Here is a 19,506-nt window from a genome sequence, read left to right as displayed (position 1 = left end):
GTAGAATATAACCTATTGTGAGGAATTCAATTTATTCTTATCAAGGGTCTTAAATATGTATAAAAAGTGTATGGCTTTGGCTCTGTATTGTTTTAACTAACCAATACTTTACTTTGTAAGATTTACTAGATTTTTTAAATTTTAGTCACATCCATACAATATGTATTTCAAGTTTAGCATTGGTTGAAGCCCTGCAATATGTATTTTCAGTTTAAATCTGAAAGTAGTTCATGGTTAATGACACGTTTATAATTTAGTAGACATTCATAATGAAGAGGAAAGACATGATTTCATTTTGAGCTGTCAAGGAGAACAGGAGAGGACTGTACTATACCCCTCAAGATGCAAAAGTTCCTCCCCATTTTTAAGGTCGTGTGAGCCCTTTATTTGTTTTAAATATCCTGGCATTGGCTCAGGAGGTAAAGAGCTCGTCTAGGGATCAGGATGTCACAAGTTAGTGTGTACAAGGGAAAAAGTGTGAAGCACATCAAGTGCCTTGGGAGGTCTTCATTGACTGAAAAGCGCTATATAAATGCAGAACATTTACATTTTCTAGTAAAATAAAATAAAATGTGCAAAAAATGAGAAATATCTGTTGGTAGGATCATTTTCAATCCGTTAATGTCTGAAAGACCACCCAGATGTTCGTATTTGACAATGAAATATAATTTCATGCACCAACCCAGATCATTTCTCACTGCACACGGGAGCTCCGCAGTAATAGAAAAACACTGGTCAAAAACCGGCAGCACGGCCCTGCAGTGGTTAGCACGTGTGTGGCATAGATCTGATGACATGGCGTTTGTGTGGAGTTTGCATGTTCTCCCAGTGCTCGTGTGGGTTTCCTCTGGGCACTCCGGTATTCTCCCACATTCCAAAGACATGCATGTTAGCCTAATTGGCCGGTCTAAATAGTCCTTATCTGTGAATGAGCGAGTGAGTTGTCTGTGTGCCCTGTGAAAGGCTGACAACCAGTTCAGGGGTGTCCCCTGCTCACTGCCCAAAGATGGCTAGGATGGGCTCCAGCATTCCCCGACCTTACTGAGGATAAGCGGTGCAGATAATGGAGTGATGGGTGGTCTAAAACCAGGGGTCACCAGATCCCGAAAAACACCTGAGTAATCTGCAAACTGGTTCTGAAAATAGGTAACCAGTGATGGGTCATTGTTACTTTTTACTAGATTCGATTTTTGAATGGCAACATGTTTCAGTTGTTGACTGAGCCTATGTGAAGCTGAATTTTAGGAAGAACCACCTGGTAAAATTTTTAATGATAACAACATAGTAAAAGCATGAGAAATATCCATTTTATTAATGCATAACAAATTGGTTGCCTTTTGTAATAATCAGCAACAAAAAGGTGAAAAAACTTAAATTGAAGCTAAAAGTATGTACTGTACAGTATTTAAATATTCATATTATGTAGACACTAGAGGGAGACATTTCACTTCCAATGCAGTAAGAGTCAGGGCATAGTATGGTACATTTTTATTCATGTGTTTTTCTTCAATAAATACAGATATTAAACACGAGTAACAAACTTTAATTAAATACCTCATCAACATTACGATTACCATATAAACAGTGATAACAAATGTAATCAGTCTTTTTGTTCCTACATTGCACTTGGCTCCCAGGTGTCTCCATTGTGTCAACTATGTGCTGCAACAGCTTGCTTTTCAGCAAACATAGCACATTTTCTGTTGAATTTTGTCATCACAAACTCTGTGCTCATCACCGGACGGCTGCATTTTCACAACAAGCCAGCCTCTTTGGAGTCTCCTGCCGTACATTCAGCAGCGAATGAAAAAGCGGGAGAGACAGCCGTGATGCTGTCAGCAGGCCGGAAATGATCAGCAAGCCAAACTGCAGCAATAATTGTAGCCGGATGCTGCCAGTTACCTTCGAGGGATCTGGCACCTGAAAGATATTGTTTATTACATCGAGTCTTTTGTGGTGCTCAAATGTTGCAATTGTTTTTCTTCTGGGCAGTCACCTGTCACATTCTCTTGTTTTTCGCTTCTCTTTTCTCTTCCGGCCTTTACCTCTTTGCCTTTTTCTACAGGAGCAAAAAGATGAAATTGCCTAAAAACTCTCTAAAATTCACGAATGTTTAAGCAATATGAATAACATTACCTTTCAACTTTCCCGATAGGTTTTTTGACTCTGAGGGACAAAATTCAACATATAAGTAAAATCACTGCAAAAATTCCAGTTAGAAAAATGACATGAGATTAGGAAGACAAGTGAAATAGTAATAGTGGGCTGACAGGGCCTGCAAGGCCTTCTTTGCTGGCCAAAAAATAACTGAATCATGTGGTGTTAATTAGATTTTAGCCACTGATACTTTTTGAATAATTCCAAATTGTCAGCTTTTATTTTAATATTTTATTAATGAAATAAGAAAAAAAATGCCTAAAAAGAGTTAACCAATCAACCAGTTTATTATCTACTATATTTTTAACAGGTTTCATATAACTATATTTTTAAAGTATTATTTTCTTGTGTTTTGTACTTGATTTGTTTGTCTTTTCCTTTATTTAAAAGCAATGTTTGTTTTACTTTTTCCTGAAAAAAAATGATCAAACGGTAGTAAATATGAAAATGGTTTAAAATGAGTAAAATTATTTGCTAGTGCAACATTTGTCTTTTGTTTTTTGCAGAATACACATGTACTTATAATACACACACACACACACTCCCCTCACCTTAACAATTTTTGTATAAAACAAAAGTCAAATCAATTAAAGCAGAAAAGTTATGTACGGGCAGCCGCGTTGGTCTACGCATGCCATTTGAATTGGTTGTGTTTTACTTTTGCTGCAATAGCAATGAAAGAATGAATAAATTAAACTGTCTTTCGACCATGATTAAAAAAAAAAAATGTTAACGTAACATGTCCGAAAAGGAATAGGAAGAAGCATATGCTTATTTAATCCTACCCCTCCGACTTCCTTAATAACTGTGCCTTAAAGCTAGATCTCTTGTGTGCATGCATGTAACAAACACCTCATAAATTTACACATATAGGTGGATGCATGGTCACTTTATCAACGTCATAAAATGTAACCAATAACGGGGGCAGTGAAATATACAGTGTAGTATAAAACAAATGATAGATATTTCTTCTTACCTACATTCACATGTCTGATGCTCTACAAAGGTCATCTCAACATATTCCTCGCCAAGCTCAGCCGGTCTTATTTTCAGCAGCTGAGAAAGGTAAAAATGAAGAATTAGGGATAGGGAAACACAGGACTTGGAGATACCCAACTTTGTGGGACAATGGGCAAACCTGCATGGTGACATTAGTGGTGAGGGTTGGGTGGCACTCCAGCTTTTCATCACCACAGCAGCCAGCGCATCTCACCAGGGGCACGCAAGCCGGGCTGTAGATGTGCTCCACTTCTGATGGGTACTCCTGCACTACCTCCACCAGCTTTTCGATGGTGCGACAAAGGCTCCGAGCCCACACCTCTTGGAACAGCAACACCGTAGGGGGTGCTTGCACAAAAGAAAGCGATACTGGTATTAGACAAATGAAGGAAAACAAAATAGTTTGACTTCTATTGCAAAAAGAACAGTGGAGAAATTGTAGGGGAACCTTTTGTAAAACAGGAGGTACACTATAGTAATGTTTATAAACAAACATTTTTTGTCGATTTGAACTATATCTTTATTGTCATTGACTAGAACGCCGTGAAACATTGTATGCAGCAAGATTAGACATGTAATACATAATTTAAAGATAAAAGTAATATAAATAGGCACAAATATTTACAACAGTGTTTAGAGACTGGCCAAAGTTATAACTATAATGCAAAGAAAAAGAGCAATATTTATCAACAACAAAAATTTCCAAATACGTCTGTTGGAATGAATTTGTGTTATTTTAAAGTACTGTATTTTTCTAGACTATAAGGCGCACCCAAAAACTACAGTTTGATAATCGACTTTGTAGTCGTATCATTGGACCTGCAGCCGCATGTTTTGGACACTCGGGTGAAGAGACTGGCGGAGCGGTCAACTTATCACCACTTGGTGGTGAGTTGGCTCAGATGGTGGGGGAAGATGCCGGTCCGACCCTGCATACCCAAGCTTGTTGTGAGGGTCGGTTGGGAAGGTCTTACAGATTCTCCTGTGAGTAAGAGTTCCATTTCACACCTCCGGCAAAACTTTGTCCATGTTCGAGGGAGGTGGGGGGACATTGAGATCTAGTGGAGCATGTTCCGTGCCTCCATTGTTGAGGCGGCTGATAGGAGCTGTGGCCGTAATGTAGTCTGGGCCTGCCGTCGGACAATGTATTTTGTGGACTTTGAGAAGGCCTTTGACCGTGTTCCTAAGGAAGCCCTGTGGGGGTTGCTTCGGGAGTATTGGGTACCGCACAGTCTCATCTGGGCTGTGCGCTCCCGGTGCCAGAGTCACATGGTACTTCTAGTTTCCTCAGCCGTGATCTTCAGCTCTCACTGGAGCATTGTGCAACATAGTGTAAAGCGGCTGGAATGACAATCAGTACCTCCAAGTCCGAGGCCATGGTTCTGAGCCAGTAAAGGGCGGCATGCTCTTTCCGGGTTGGGGATGAGATGCTGCACCAAAAGGAGGAGTTCAAGTATCTCAGGGTCTTGTTCACTAACGAGGGTAGGATGGAACGGCAAATCGACAGACTGTTTGCTGCAGCGTCTGCAGCCATGATGAAGGCATAGCTCGCGATTAACCGGTCGATTTACGTTCCTAACCTCAACTATGGTTATGAACTGTGGGTCATGCCTGAAAGAACAATATTCCGGATACAAGCGGCTGAAATTAGTTTCCCCCACAGGGTGGCTGGGCTCTCCCTTAGAGATAAGGTGAGAAGCTCGGTCATCCGGGAGGGACTCAGTGTAGAGCCGCTGCTCCTCCGCATTAAGAGGATCCAGTTGAGGAGGCTTGGACTTCTGATGGGGATGCCTCCTGGTGTTGCTTTGAGAAGTGTTCCAGGCATGCCCCACCATCATGAGGCCCTGGGAAAGATCAGAACACACTGGAGAGACTACGTCTCTAGGCTGGCTTGGAAACGCCTCAGGATCCCGTAGGATAGGCCTGAAAAAGTGGCTGGGGATATGGAGGTCTGGACTTCCCTGCTAATGCTGCTGCCCCAGTGACACGATCACGCATAAGCGGAAGAAAATGGATGGATTATATCTTAAATTGGCATTGTTTTCCCTTAATTTTAACTGAACTTTTTGCAGTGTGGAGCATCAAGCAGATTCATAGGTACAGTAAAAATACGTACCAGTTATGACAAACAACCCCAAGGATATAACCAAAAACATCACAATCAACCACCGATAACTTGAACCTGTCACCAAATTTAAATATCTAGGAGCCATAATCAGGAGAGGGGTCACAACCAGAAATCATTGCCATAGCTCAAACCACAGCTGTACTTACCAGACAAAAACCCATATGGGTTGAAGATTAGACTCATGCAAGCGCTGGTTACCTTTGTCTTCCTCTACGCTTGTAAGTCATGGATTTTCACAGGAAAACTCGTAACAAATATCCAGGCCATGGAGATGCAGTGCTACAAGATATTTCTAGGAATCAGCTCATAGCCCATGTGACAAACAAAACAGTGAGGAACACCATCAGAGGGCACATTGGGCCCTACAAAGAACTGTTGTCAGCTGTGCACTGGCGAAAACTTCTGTGGTATGGTTACGAAACAAGGTGATCAGGCCTGGAAAAAAATCGTTCAAGGGCACAATTCCAAGGGGGGTGAAAAAAAGACAGAAAAAGAACTGGCCAAGAAACAAAGGAATGGACTGTGCCAAGTTTGCCATGACCCAAACACTATTTGCCCTCTCAGACCCCGCTCTGAGCAATCGTCAACTGGGGATAATGAGCCGCCTCCAAAACAGTGCAGTTCATCTTAGGCTGGCCACAATGGCACGCTTAAGTATGATTAAGGTATTTGGGGTGGTTAGGCCTGTATTAAACCATTCAAAATCATCACACATTGTCAAACACTTCTTACAATTAATAAATTAATGTTGCAGCAATCATAGTTTTATTCATTACAAAGCTTCTGATTAAAATACCTTAGTGCAACTCAAAAATAATTCCCACTCGCCACAATTTCTTCTAAAATGAAAATCAACAATAAAAACCACATAGTAGCGAGGGAACACCGTGCCATAATAACTGATGACAAACGGTCAAGTATCTAGACATTTACACAATTTACAGTAAGCGGTCCCATGGGGGGAACATGAGGAATAGAGTCCAAGTCTCAGAGTCACAGAGAGACGAACAGGGTCGACTACAGTTGAGCAAACAGAAAAAGGGAGCGAAAATAAACATGGGAAACATGGTAATGAAGGCAGTCCTGTTGGAGCCGTGCTGCCACAGCCTGCACCTCTGGGATTAGTGCGACCTTCGAGGTTAAAGAACAGAGTCTGACACCGGTCACAGCACAACAGCTGTTTATAAAGGCAGACCAGGGGGGAGGGGAAGTACCCAGAGATGGGGGACACGTGAACTTTAAACTGACTTCAGAATGAATATTCTTTATCTTCCTGACTAAACCGCAAATACCGATATCCATCAAATTCCCAAATATCGGCGCCGAAAATCAGCCTGCCCGATTATCGGTTGACCTCTACTATTAACACGGTATCAGGATGCTTCTCTTTAAAAGTGAGGCGGCAGTTGTGCTTTATAACAGAGATAGCAGTGGAGAAGTAATATAAAAAATTTATCTTTGTATCCATCCATCAATCCATTTTCTCTACCACTTATCCTCAACTATGGTCAAGGGGGGTGCCGGAGCCCATCCCAGCCATCTTCGGGCAGTAGAGACCCTGAACTAGTTGACAGCAAGTCGCAGTGCACACAGAGACAGAAGACTCACTCGCTCATCCACACCTAGGGAAAATTTGGACCGACCAATTCACCTGACATGCACGTTTTAGTAATGTGGGAGGAAACGGATGTGCCCGGAGAACACCCACGCAGGCACGGGTAGAACATACAAACCCCTAACAAGGAGGCTGCGGTAGCTGGAATTAAACCCTGTACCCTTGCACCATGGGGGATGCGCGCTAACCACCCATCCGCCGTGCTGCCTATCACTCTTTGCAATGCACTTTGTAAACTGGATGGTTCCACTGTGAAAATCACTGAATTGGCATTGTAAAATATTTAGGTCTGTAGATAAAATAAATAAAAATAGGCTTTTCAATTACTCACCATTAGTTGTGCTGTTAATGCTCAGTGTGAGTTGACTCTGAGGGGGAGAATAAAAAAAAAAAAAAATCGCTTTTAAATATATTTCAAGACACTATTCAACTCACATTTCATGGTCAATATTTTTAGTGTTAGAAAAATAACGTAGGATTCATTCGGTTTCATGGTGAATCAAACTCTCAGTGGGAATCGTTTTCCTCTTCCCATACAAGGTTCAGCCATTTTATGTTCCCGGCATCACATGATAAACAAATTTCATTTTTCATTTGCTTGTGAAAACACTGATTCCCAGTCTGACGCCATGTGGGGAAGAAAAAAAATTCCCCTCTGGCTAAAAAGCGACTCCCATGAAGTTTCTCCTACACTGGCTACAGTGCTTGAGCCAGTATACACTGCAATCAAGTAAGATAAAAAAAAGCATTTACCAGATCATCTTGGTCATTTTAGGTTTATTTAACCATCTTTGTCTTATCAATATATTCGTAACTTATTTTGTGTATTACCATTTTTAAACATCATCCATCAAAATTAGAAATACAATACATATATTTAATAAAAACATATGCCATGTTTCTGTCTGCATTTTTTTTCCTCATTACATTAAAAAACTGGTCAAAGAAAAATAATAGTTGATGTTGTCATTTATTTACTCTGTATATGCAACACATGCAGTGCAAGGCTTTCTGATCATTGTCAAAAAACCTCTGCAAATGAAAACATGTTAAAAAGAAAAAAATAAATGAAGCCATATAAACCTCAAAACAAAAGAAAAGAAAACAAAAGACATATTCAGAAAGGAGTGAGAAAAAGCATAGCTTATTAGCTCTCACCCCTTTACAAAAACAAGAGAACTATAAGTGTATGTACATGTATACACCGGCATACATGCATTAAAAACATAAAATCCTACATGTATATAAACTCATACAGTCCCATATAGCAAAGTATAGTAATAAAACTTGTATCAAAATACAATGAAATATGACACGATTTAAAATACCATCCATCCATTATCTGCACCACTTATCCTCAGCAGGGTCGCGGATGTGTAAGAGCCCATCCCAGACATCTGCGGGCAGTGGGCAGGGGACACCCTGAACTGGTTGCCAGCCAATCGCAGGGCACACAGGGACAGACAACTCGCTCGCTCTTTCACTCCTAGGGGCAATTTGGACCGGCCAATTGACCTAAAATGCATGTTTTCGGATTGTGGGAGGAAACCTGAGTGCCCGCAGGAAACCCACACAAGCACGGGGAGAACATGCAAACTCCGCACATGAAGATTCGATCTCATGACCTCAGAACCGTGCCGCGGACACGCTAACCACTCAGCAGCCGTGCCAGCCAATTTAGGATACCATACATGCATATAAACCGACCCCATAAAACTGATTTAAAATATCCACATAATAAAAGATATATGTACCCAAAATATTAATGAAACTTGCACCAACACAAAAATAATCATTTAAATGTGTAGATAATAAAGTTTAATATACCGGTATCAAAGTCAAAGATTTTGAACCATTTTATAGTACTCTTTTCTACACTATTTCCTTCCCCTTGTTACCAACTTTCTTAGGAACCATTATTATGGGCAAAATAAAAGGCAATGAAATGCACTTAATCACAATCATGAGATGTGGTTCTTCTCAAACACAAATTGGGACGGTGCCGATTTAATGAACAAGAAGAGGGGGAGCATTAGAACACAGCACAGCCGTGGCCCTTTGGGTGACTATGCCCGTCTTACGCCCCCTTATGCTAATTTAGTTGTAAGGGCATATAACCAGACCCTTATTTCAGTATTGCATTATATAGTTCCAAATTCAGCTCATGTGCGACTATATATATGATAGTATTTCCAATATGAAAATTCACTAAGACAAAAAGAAAACATTTTAGTATTATGTTTAGAAAATAACTATTGAAAAATACAAAGCAAAATTATCTTTCAATGTGGCAAAGTTTATAACATTTTTGATGACATTTTGAGGCAATGGGCAGACTAACACAATCACTAGTTGCATAACAGTAAGCGGAGACAGTACATATCCCCGATGTTTCCACTTTTGACACCATGTGTTCAAAATGCATTCCCTTTCTGTTACAAAGCAAAATTAGCTGGTGGATAGCATCTGTCAGTGCATTTTTCTCGGACCAACTATTAAACAGGAATGTCCTGCTGCTATGACACTGCAGCCGGCATCGCGTAAGGACAAACAGTTCCGATTAGCCACTCATCTGTGGCAGTCATGTTAGAGGTTTCAAGAGTTTCCAGGCAACTACTTAGCATCCCTTTGTGCCAATACACCAAAATTGTACAATTGGCTAGCTAGCTAGCTAGCTAGGACCTCTGCTGAACATTGCGTGCAACCGGCAATATAGAAGACTTAAATGTTAAGATTGTTTGTCTGCCCCATGTGTTCCAGTCGGTCGCGTAAACACATCTCAGGTACTTGCAAATAAATCAGAAACTAGAACGCCTTTGTGAAACCAAACTGAGAATTTGTTTCAGAGTGAGTCTCAGCTCATCGGACCACACAGGAGCAGAAGCACTAAAGCAGAACAAGTGAACACAAACAGAGTGGCAGTTTGATGAGTGAGAAAGGGAGCTCGGCCCCCTCTCCACCAATCTATCCTTCACCACGCCAGGAGCCAATGCCACGTGATGGACGCCATGACCATGACATGCGTTTTCGTTTCACACTGGAGAACTGTAAACACAAAGTGGGAGAACTGGAGCAGGTCTGGCAATAACCAGTTAAATCCTTTGGGTGGGTGCGTTTTGATTTTTGGGCAAATTTAAGGTCAGCGAACTTCAGAGTGCATGCTAAAAATGCCACAACAAAATATGCCACTGTTCTGTTTGCCTAACTATGATTGGTCGGGTTCTCGAGGAACCTCAGGGTTTCTCCAATGAATTACAATTATCTTTAATGTGATTGATGACAACGTAGCTAACATTGTTCACGACAAGACTAGGCACAGCTATCCAGGATAAATGCAATATGAAGACTTAAAAGAATAGAAGGTTAAAAAAAGATGACAGGATGAATAGAAACAAATATTCGTAAGGTAGTGCTTGGAGACTTGCCTAACAAAAGTGCAATGAAATATAGTGCAATGACATTTTGCAGGAATACAAAAATGACATTAAAGTAACAAAAATGCGTCCCCAGGTCAGCCACAAACTACATCGTAAAGTTTGCGGACGACACAACAGTGGTGGGCCTCATCAGGGACGACGACGACCTGGCCTACAGAGAGGAGGTGGAGCAGTTGGTGGGCTGGTGCAGAGACAACAGCCTGGTCCTAAATGTTGACAAAACTAAAGAGATCATCATCGACTTCAGGAAAAACCAGCCCAACCATGCCCCACTTCTCATCAACAACAAGGCTGTGGAGGTTGTCAGCAGCACCAAGTTCCTAGGGGTGCACATCACAAACAAACTCACCTGGACCGTGAACACTGCATCACTGGTGAAGAGGGCACAGCAGCGCCTGTATTTCCTGCGGAGGATGAGGAGAGCCCACCTTCCCCCACCCACCCTCATCACATTCTACAGGGGCACCATAGAGAGCATCCTGACCAGCTGTATCTCTGTGTGGTGTGGAGGCTGCAGTGCCTCGGACTGGGGTAGTGTGAGGAGGGTGATGAGGACAGCAGAGAAAATCATCTCTCCCCTCCATTCAGGACATTGGCCAGAAGCCCTGCTTATCCCGAGCCAAGACCATCATTAGGGACCCCTCTCACCCCCATCATGTACTGTTCATGCTGCTAGCCTCTGGGAAGAGGTACTGCAGTGTGCGGTGCAGGACCACCAGGTTCTGCAATAGTTTTGTCCCCCTGGCCATTAGACTGTTAAATGGTCAATCACACACATAGTAAGTCTACACTGCTGCTAATCTGTACATCTGTTTGTCTGTTTTGTTTTTTTGCACTACTAGTTCTTTATACCTAGCCACTCCTTTGCACATCTATTCTCCTCTGCACTATTGTACTACAGTGTTATTGTTACTGTACAGTGACTTGTTTACATGACTGCCCATTTTGCACATCTGGTTAGCTGCTACTCTTGCACTCTTTGCACGATTGTATATTACTATACATAGCCATAATTATTTAGTATATGATTAGTACTTCAATACTCCAACTCAATACAACATTTTATTTATATCTGTACATTCAAGGAAACTGTGCGGGTAAGATGTATTGACATTTCGTTCTGTATACACGTGTGCTAGAATGACAAAGTATCTGAATCTAAAATCGGAATCTGAACATAGGCACAATACATATTTTTCACAGCCGTGTGCGCTTGTTTAGGGTGTTGATGGCCCTAGTTAGTCATTTTTAAGGAACCTGTAGTACAAACCAGAGGGCAGCAAGTCGAAAAGGAAGAAGAGGGGTCCTGTATAATGTTGGCTCTGAAGCTGTGCAACGACCAGCCAATGATTTTTCTGGGCTGTAATGCTGTGATGACTCTTTGTATGGTTTTGCCGTGCTTTCAGCATACCACACAGTGATGTTGCATGCTAGAATGCTCTTTACTTGGGCTCCATAAAAATACACCAGCAACTTCTGTTCCAGGTTGTTTTGCCTGAGCACTCTCAGGATGTGGGTGCCCACAGGGGGATTTAGCTTCTTATAGTCCACAATTACATAATTATTCAAAATGGTGTATTATGACCTATATGTTGCTATGCAAACGGGGAGTTAGGCCCTGCTCAACTCCTCACTATTTTTCACACCAATTCTAATTTCAAATGCTTGCTCAAAAGAGCCCTGGAAACGCCTCAACTTCAGTTGAATCAATGTCAGGATGCCACAAGTCAAGTCAAGCCAAGTCACATTTATTTTTATAGCCCTTAATCACAAAAATGTCTCAAAGGACTGCACAGGATTACAATTACACCATCGCCTGCATGCAGGCAAGGAAAAACTCAAAACCTCAGCGTGAGGAAAAAAGAAACCTTGAGAAGGGGCCTCACAAACATACTAAACATCAATAAAAGAGAACACAAGATGCAGCGGAGCAAGCGATATTATGCTGCAGTTTGGCCTCGGAACAAAAGCTTCATATACAATATATGTGTGCCTCAGTGAAAGGTGGAGAATAGTGCAATTGTTTTTAAAGTTTTTTTTTTTTTACTATTTATGTAGTTATAATTATCAAGATTGAGTTTGAATTTTGGTGGCAGATTTCAGGGAGGAAGGAGCACCACAGAACGTATTTTAATGTCAGAAGTTTCCAAAACACCAGACAAGCCTCTATCAGCTTTTGTTGATTTTAAGAAGGCATTTGACAGAGTATGGCTAGCCGTTTTAGGGCCACCATGCGGAAGTACAAAATGGGCATAAAACTAGTTCAGACCATTGAACAACTGTATGCCAATGCCAACAGTGCGATAATTATCAATGGTACCATTGGAGAGTGGTTTTGAACCACAGTCGGAGTGAAAAAAGGCTGCATTCTCTTTCACTTTATTCAACATCTTCTGTCCGAAGCAACATGAAGGTACAGTCAATGTTGGGGACACAACATCATTAACCTCCGTTTAGCTGATGATATTGACGGATTGGCAGGAAACGAATAGGAACTCAGAGATCTGGTTAATCACCTGGACAAAGCATCAAGCCAGTATGGAATGGAAATCGGCACCAAAAAAACAAAAACAAAAAAACATTAATGACCAACACTCCAAATGTATCAAAATCAACCACCAGGAGCTTGAACCTGTCACCAAATGTAAATATATTGGAGCTGTCATATCAGAAGAGGGGTCAGAACCAGAAATCATGGCCAGGATAGCTCAAACCACAGCCGCACTTGCCAGACTAAAACCCATCTTGAAGGACAAAAACAAAGCAGTGTTATCAAAGATTAGACTCATGCAATCGCAGGTTACTTCCATCTTCCTGTACACCTGCAAGACATGGACTCTTACAGCAAAACTGGGAAAGAAAATCCAGGCCATGGGTATGTGGTGATACAGGAAACTTCTAAGCATCAGCTTCTTAGCCCATGTTACAAACAAAACGGTGCGCAATACATTGGACCCTACGTAGAACTATGCGCGGAAGAGTTAACTTCAGTGGTGTGGTCCCGTTACAAGATCATCAGGACTGGCCAACAAAAATCTCTCGGACACAGTCAAAGGGGGCAGGAGGATAGGAAGACTGAAAAAGAACTGGGCCGATAACATTAAGGAATGGACTGGTGCCAATTTTGCCACAACTCAAGAACAGGCCAGGGACCCTAAACAGTGGAGAAGGCTGTCCAGAGTTGCGTCTTCATTGGTCACCAGACAACCCGTGAACCGTGATAGTACTGTATACAATAAAACGTGTAGTGAAATAAGGGAATATTTTAAATGAACAAGCAGAGGAAAATAAATGTACATGAATGATTGTATTTCAAATGATTGAGACATTATGTTAGTTCACTATATTCTTTTCTCAAAATATTCTCTGAGTTTTTGTAGTGCGCCTGCAAGAAATGTTTTCATGTTATAATCTCTTAAAATAAATGTTTGGAAGTTTAATTGGCAATTTTAAAACAACCCGCTTGAGTTACTTTTAAAAACAACCCATTCAGAGCTAGAAAGGGCTAAAAGTGACAGAACAAGAGGTAAAGTCCAAATAAATACTTTTGATAAACATAATTCCCTTAGCTTAAGCACATTAATTCACTTACAGATGTTCAACAGACCATAAGCCCAGTGCGCTGTCCGGACTACACGCGCACACGCATACTCTTGAGATAAGGCCGAACGGTGGTAATTGTGGTCCCTATTACAGTAAACGCTCCTCTCCCTGTGTAAACCACAGTAAATGACATCCAGATGGGAGATTAAAGTCTGCTGAGTAGACTGCTGCCCCGAGCGCCACCGCTCCAACTTCTCCGCTGGAGGAAGTCGAAATCCATATTTCCTGATTGCGACTGTCCCCTGGGCCGGGACATTACGGCTTGAGTGAAATAACCCGATGTTGCCTGCCACACCTTTCGGTTTGTAGGTCAGAAGTGCAAAAGCAAAAACGAGACACTTGCCAGGATATGACGCTTACGCAGATGTCTCTAAAGCCGCAACCGTCGAAGAACTATACTGCAGCTTGTTTAAACGTGATGATACAATTTGCTGAGTGTTAACAAGTCAGAGGGAAGCTGCTTTATGCACATAAGCGCACATGTGCAAATTTGACCACAAGAAATGGTTTGGGAAGGCACCTAGGCAGAGACAGAGAGCAAAATGATGCAAGAGAGGGGGATGAAAAGAGACAGAAAGAGCGAGGACATGAGAGAGGGAGATGAAAAGAGACAGAGTGAGGCAGATGGAAAGAGGCAGAAAACGCGAGGACATGAGAGAGGCAGATGGAAAGAGACAAAGAGCGAGGACATGAGAGAGGCAGATGGAAAGAGACAAAGAGCGAGGACATGAGAGAGGCAGATGGAAAGAGACAGAAAGAGCAAGGACACGAGAGAGGCAGATGTGAAGAGACAGAAAGAGCAAGGACACGAGAGAGGCAGATGTGAAGAGACAGAAAGAGCGAGGACACGAGAGAGGGAGATGTGAAGAGACAGAAAGAGCAAGGACACGAGAGAGGGAGATGGAAAGAGAGAGACAGAGAAAGACAGAAAAAGCAAGAGGAAGCTAGAGACAGATAAATCTGAAAGAGGGAGATAGAGAGAGAGATACAAAGAGACAGGATGTGAGTGAGGGAGACAGAAAGAACAAGAGTACATAAGAGGTAGATATTATTCAAAAATAATTATGTTTTTAATGATTGATGACAAGCATTACATTATACAGATGCTAGTAATGAATGTTATAAATGCATCAAAGGAACGCAGCAATGACGGGAAATATTTCTAGATTGTCTAAATCTAGATATCTTTTTAATTCATTTAATTTTTATGACACTCTTAAGTTATTTTCTCTTTTCCTGTCCACAAAAAGAGCCCAGGGAAGCTGGAGACGTTTGGTTCAAAGTGAAAAAGAAAAGATGCATGGAATGAAGAAATAACAAGCCCTGCCTCAGCGTGACCTGAGGGAGACATGCTGTACTGTTTTATATTAGCTGCCAATCATCGTAGCGGGCGGGCTGTCGAATCCGTTATATTCTGGGGCCCTGGATTTTGTCATTCGTGCTTTGATTCCAAGCAGGCCATGAGCTGATTATCAGGATTAGCGGCGATGTGCTGACTCCACTTCCACTCTTCCTCGGGGGCCACAACAGCTGCACCGTTTCTCGGGAGGCGATTTTCAGAATCTGCTACTTTGGAAAAGCTACTCAATTTCTGCCTGGTCCAGTCCTGACACACGATTGGCCTCCCCCACACACCAACACCTCCTCCTTTATCCTCACCAAACCTAAGTGTCGGTTTGTGTTTACATGAAAAAGGGTGTTGGATTATTTCTCAAACCTTGGTGTAACATTACACTTTAGTGGGAATGGTAAAAAGGGTCCAGCTGCAGGTGCAACTCAAGAAAAATCATGTCAGCTTAAAAATGCTTAAACGCTTCAACGCAAGAGAAAACTTTGAACACACCCTCATTTATTGTGTGAATATTTTTTTCTCAACCTGGCTTTATTTATATAGGCTTTTAAAAACAACCATCTTGATATAAAAAGCTGCTAAGGTGATAAAAGCGGGTCAAGTGGAAAAAGTAGATCATTGGTTATAGTTAATCATGCGTTGGTCAATGAATAATCTAAATCAATGAACAAACGATTTTAAAAATGTCACAAGATGGTGAAAGATCTGGACACCAAACTACCAATCAATTTACATTAGGCATTAAAAAGATCATTTAAAAAAATTATATTTTGGAGTCAAAAATAGTAAATTTTATATCATCAGCATTGGAAGTTTATGTGTTTCAAAACATCAAAATTACATTTCCATTATCCATCCATCAATTATCTGCACCGCTTATCCTCAGTAGGGTTGCGGGGGTGCTGGAGCCCATCCCAGCCATCTGGTCGCCAGACAGTTGCAAGGCATACAGAGACAGAACCCTGAACCTTTGCACCGTGGGGCTGCACGCTATCCACCCAGCCAAAAGGGCATTTCCTTATAATTTAAAATGTACTTAAATGAAAATAAACAAATAAGTAAACAAATAATGAAATAATAAATAATTCATAACCTTTGATGATGTGTCATATTTTCTATTTCCTGGGAGAAATAAGAAAAAAAAATGAGTTGACTGAAAATAACTTCCCATTTTTAGTTTTTTTTTTTATATCAGAAACACATTTTGAAAAATAGTAGAATAAGTACCAAAAAAAAAAAATCAAATAAAACCAAATAAAAACGTATTAGTGAATTCCTCCAGTGAACTAATAAAAGAATTAAGCAAAATTGTTATGTTTTCTGCCTATAAATTTTTTTTTCTTTTTTAAAGACAAAATTTTTCAAAGTTATTCGCATTTTTATTTCAAGAAAAAGAATCAAATGTTGGTTCAGTAAACATAATTTTTGCTCATTTGAGTTGAAAACAATTTAAATGGTAAATGTTCTGCATTTATATAGCGCTTTTCAAGTCAATGAAGGCCTCCCATTTAGCACTTAAAAACAACACTATACCCTATTAACACACAATAAATATTTGATGTATATTTTTCTTATTTCCTCAGGAAAAAAAGTTATACAAAAGTGGTTAGCAGAAAATTTTACAAATTTGCTTATTTCTAATATATTTTTTCCTATAATACGCCAGGAATACTTTGAAAAATTAGTCCAGTAACAACAAAAATTATGCGAGCCAAGTTGTCTCAAATAAATAAAATAAAAACATAACATAGTAGCTCATCCCTCCACTGAAATGAGAAATACTTAAGCATAGTTCAACTGTCTGGCTGTAGCATCATGACTTTTTTTATTTTCAAGAGTCATTTTTATTTTATTCGCATTTTCATATTGAAAAAATAAATCAAAATGGGGATTTAGGAAAAAAAGTTAAGTAAAAACACTTTTTAAATAGTAAATTATATAAAAAAATAATCGTAAATAGAATTTAAAACAAACACTACCCCAAATATAAATGAATAATTGTGTCAATTTAAACTATTGAACTAGAGAATTGATTTTTCTGGATAGTTTTTGTATTTTATGTTTCCTTATTTTGGACAGAATTTTAAAAAAAATAGTCAAACAAAAATGAAATGAACAAACTTGTTCAAAAATAAAACCATATAAAAATATAAACAGAGATGGATATAATTGATCTCATTCCCCCTGTGATTATAGGAATAAAATGAAGGAAATTGTTAAGTTCAACTTAAGAGCAAAATAAGTTGATTTATTCGCAATATCAATTCAAGACAAAACAAAACATGTGTTAAGCGTTCCAAGTGACGCTCGTAAATAACACCCTTTGACATTTATCTCTTGTCTCAAATGCACGAATCCCCATTTTCCAACCGCTTACATCTCTAATTTAAACAATTTTGGGTCGGGCTTTACCTGAGCAGGTGCGAAGAGAAGATAAAGAGCCACAACAGCTTCGACCAAAATGCAGAATTTCATGCTTGTGTCCGAGCGATAATGGATCCACGTCCAAAGCGAGGAAAAGGCTGTCCACAAAAAAAAAAAATACCTCAAAAAAATGTGCTCGGAGGCGAGAGGGGACGTTGCACGGGAAAAGTTCTGACTCACGCAGATAAAATGAGGCACACAGAAATGAACAGCGATCCCCCCTCCCCAAAAAGAATGCACAGTGGTTTAAAAAATAGATCCGCACAATGATTGTTTTCAACAAATTAGTCAGCAATGATAGTGTGATAATAATTAAGAAATTATCCGAACTGCTTGTTGCAGTTGCGCCCCGTTAAAACACACTTGGCTGTAATTGGCCTTCACTACCGTTTTTACCAAGTGACCATTTGTAAACCCGCCTCTTCCTTGCCTATCTCCTTCCCCGCCTCCCTTGTTTGTGGGTTATTTGCAGCCCCTCCACACTAGGGGTGGGCAATACTTGGAAATTTGGTATCGACCCGATACAAGTAAATATAGGGTTAGTATCAAGAGATACCAATCCAATACTTTTTTGCTTGGAAAGGTCATGATTTGGGAATAATGGGACCCCCTACCCCTGAGTTACGTTTATCATTGCAATAGGCAGAGTGCAAACATTTTCGGCACTAAAATGTTTTATATTTCATGAAAGAACCCCAACACAAAGTTTAACACTACAGTGGGACCTCGCTACTTCGCGGTTCCACGTTCGCGGGTTCAGAGTTTCGTGGGTCTAAAAAATAATAATAATAAGATAAAATAAAACAAAAATAAAAAAACTTTTTTTTTAAAGCATTTTTGAAGGGGCGTCGCTACTTCGCAGATTTTCACTTTTCGTGGGTGGTTTTAGTCACCATTGACCGGGTCTAAAAAAGAATAATAATAAAATAAAATAATTTTTAAAAGTTTTTTTGTTTGTTTTTTTAAAGTATTCACGGATTTTCACTTTTTGCGGGTGGTTTTGGTCCCCATTAACGGCGATAATCGAGGGATTACTGCATAAACAAAGAATAAAAATATTTATATGACAAGTGTTTCAGGACAAAAGTCAAAGTCAGTAATGTGACAAAAATTAAAATATTGTATAACTATGTAAACAATACAACTAGAATACACCTCATCTCATCTCTCATCTCATTAGCTGCACCGCTTACCATCAGCAGGGTCGCGGGGGTGCTGGAGCCTATCCCAGCAATCATCGGGCAGTGGGCAGGGGACACCCTGAACTGGTTGCCAGCCAATCGCAGGGCACACAGGGACAGACAACTTGTTAGGGATAATATTTTCGTAATAGGTTAAAACTGAAGTGATCAGTAAGAGAGGCAAATGTAGTTTTAGAATTTATTCACTGCGCAGTGGGTAGACTAATACAAAAGTCTCACAAGTTTCCCGCGCTGCAGCCGGGTTTTGTTCAAAAGCGCGCACATGCGCAGAAAGTATCAATGACGTCACACATACGTCTACGGTTCAAAGTCCGCACATGCGTAGGAATAACCAAGGACGTCATATATGTCTTTCGGTTCAAAAATAGTACAAAAGGAGTTGTAATCTAAGTCAAGCTCATCAGGATTATTTGTAACATAGAAGACAGAGAAATACACAATTAACTAAATATGATCAGCTTTTACATTTCCCCCCTGTTGTGGATTTCGAAGGACATCAGTGATATCAGAGGTTTTCAAGTTAACACATCATTAAGAAATACAACAGGTTGGTAGTTTCGTGGAGGGGCGAAAAACCTTCGTAAAGGAAA

General features: G+C 40.4%; 1 protein-coding gene across 3 annotated transcripts; it reads right to left on the bottom strand.

Annotated features, from left to right (window-relative positions):
* Positions 1 to 1,473: 1,473 nt before the first annotated feature.
* On the bottom strand, positions 1,474 to 18,121 carry pgfb (placental growth factor b). 3 transcript variants are annotated; one of them, XM_088354349.1, is made up of 8 exons: positions 17,895 to 18,121; positions 17,703 to 17,812; positions 7,231 to 7,267; positions 3,296 to 3,504; positions 3,134 to 3,213; positions 2,137 to 2,166; positions 1,997 to 2,059; positions 1,474 to 1,920 (listed from the first exon to the last, which is right to left on the bottom strand). In XM_088354349.1, the coding sequence occupies exons 2-8, from the start codon at positions 17,763 to 17,765 to the stop codon at positions 1,899 to 1,901; spliced, it is 504 nt and encodes a 167-aa protein (XP_088210475.1). In that variant the 5' UTR covers positions 17,766 to 17,812; positions 17,895 to 18,121; the 3' UTR covers positions 1,474 to 1,898. The 3 variants fall into 3 exon arrangements, with proteins under 3 accessions (XP_088210475.1, XP_088210477.1, XP_088210474.1); XM_088354351.1 differs by having other exon boundaries at positions 3,296 to 3,501; positions 17,703 to 18,119; XM_088354348.1 differs by having other exon boundaries at positions 17,703 to 18,117.
* Between the last annotated feature and the right edge of the window lie 1,385 nt (positions 18,122 to 19,506).

This window comes from Urocampus carinirostris, chromosome 15, assembly GCF_059441175.1.
Source record: "Urocampus carinirostris isolate Australia breed hairy pipefish chromosome 15, RoL_Ucar_1.0, whole genome shotgun sequence".
In the NCBI taxonomy this organism is placed as follows: Eukaryota; Metazoa; Chordata; class Actinopteri; order Syngnathiformes; family Syngnathidae; genus Urocampus; species Urocampus carinirostris.
Note: the sequence above shows the minus strand (reverse complement) of the source record. Positions and strands in the feature narration are given on the sequence as shown.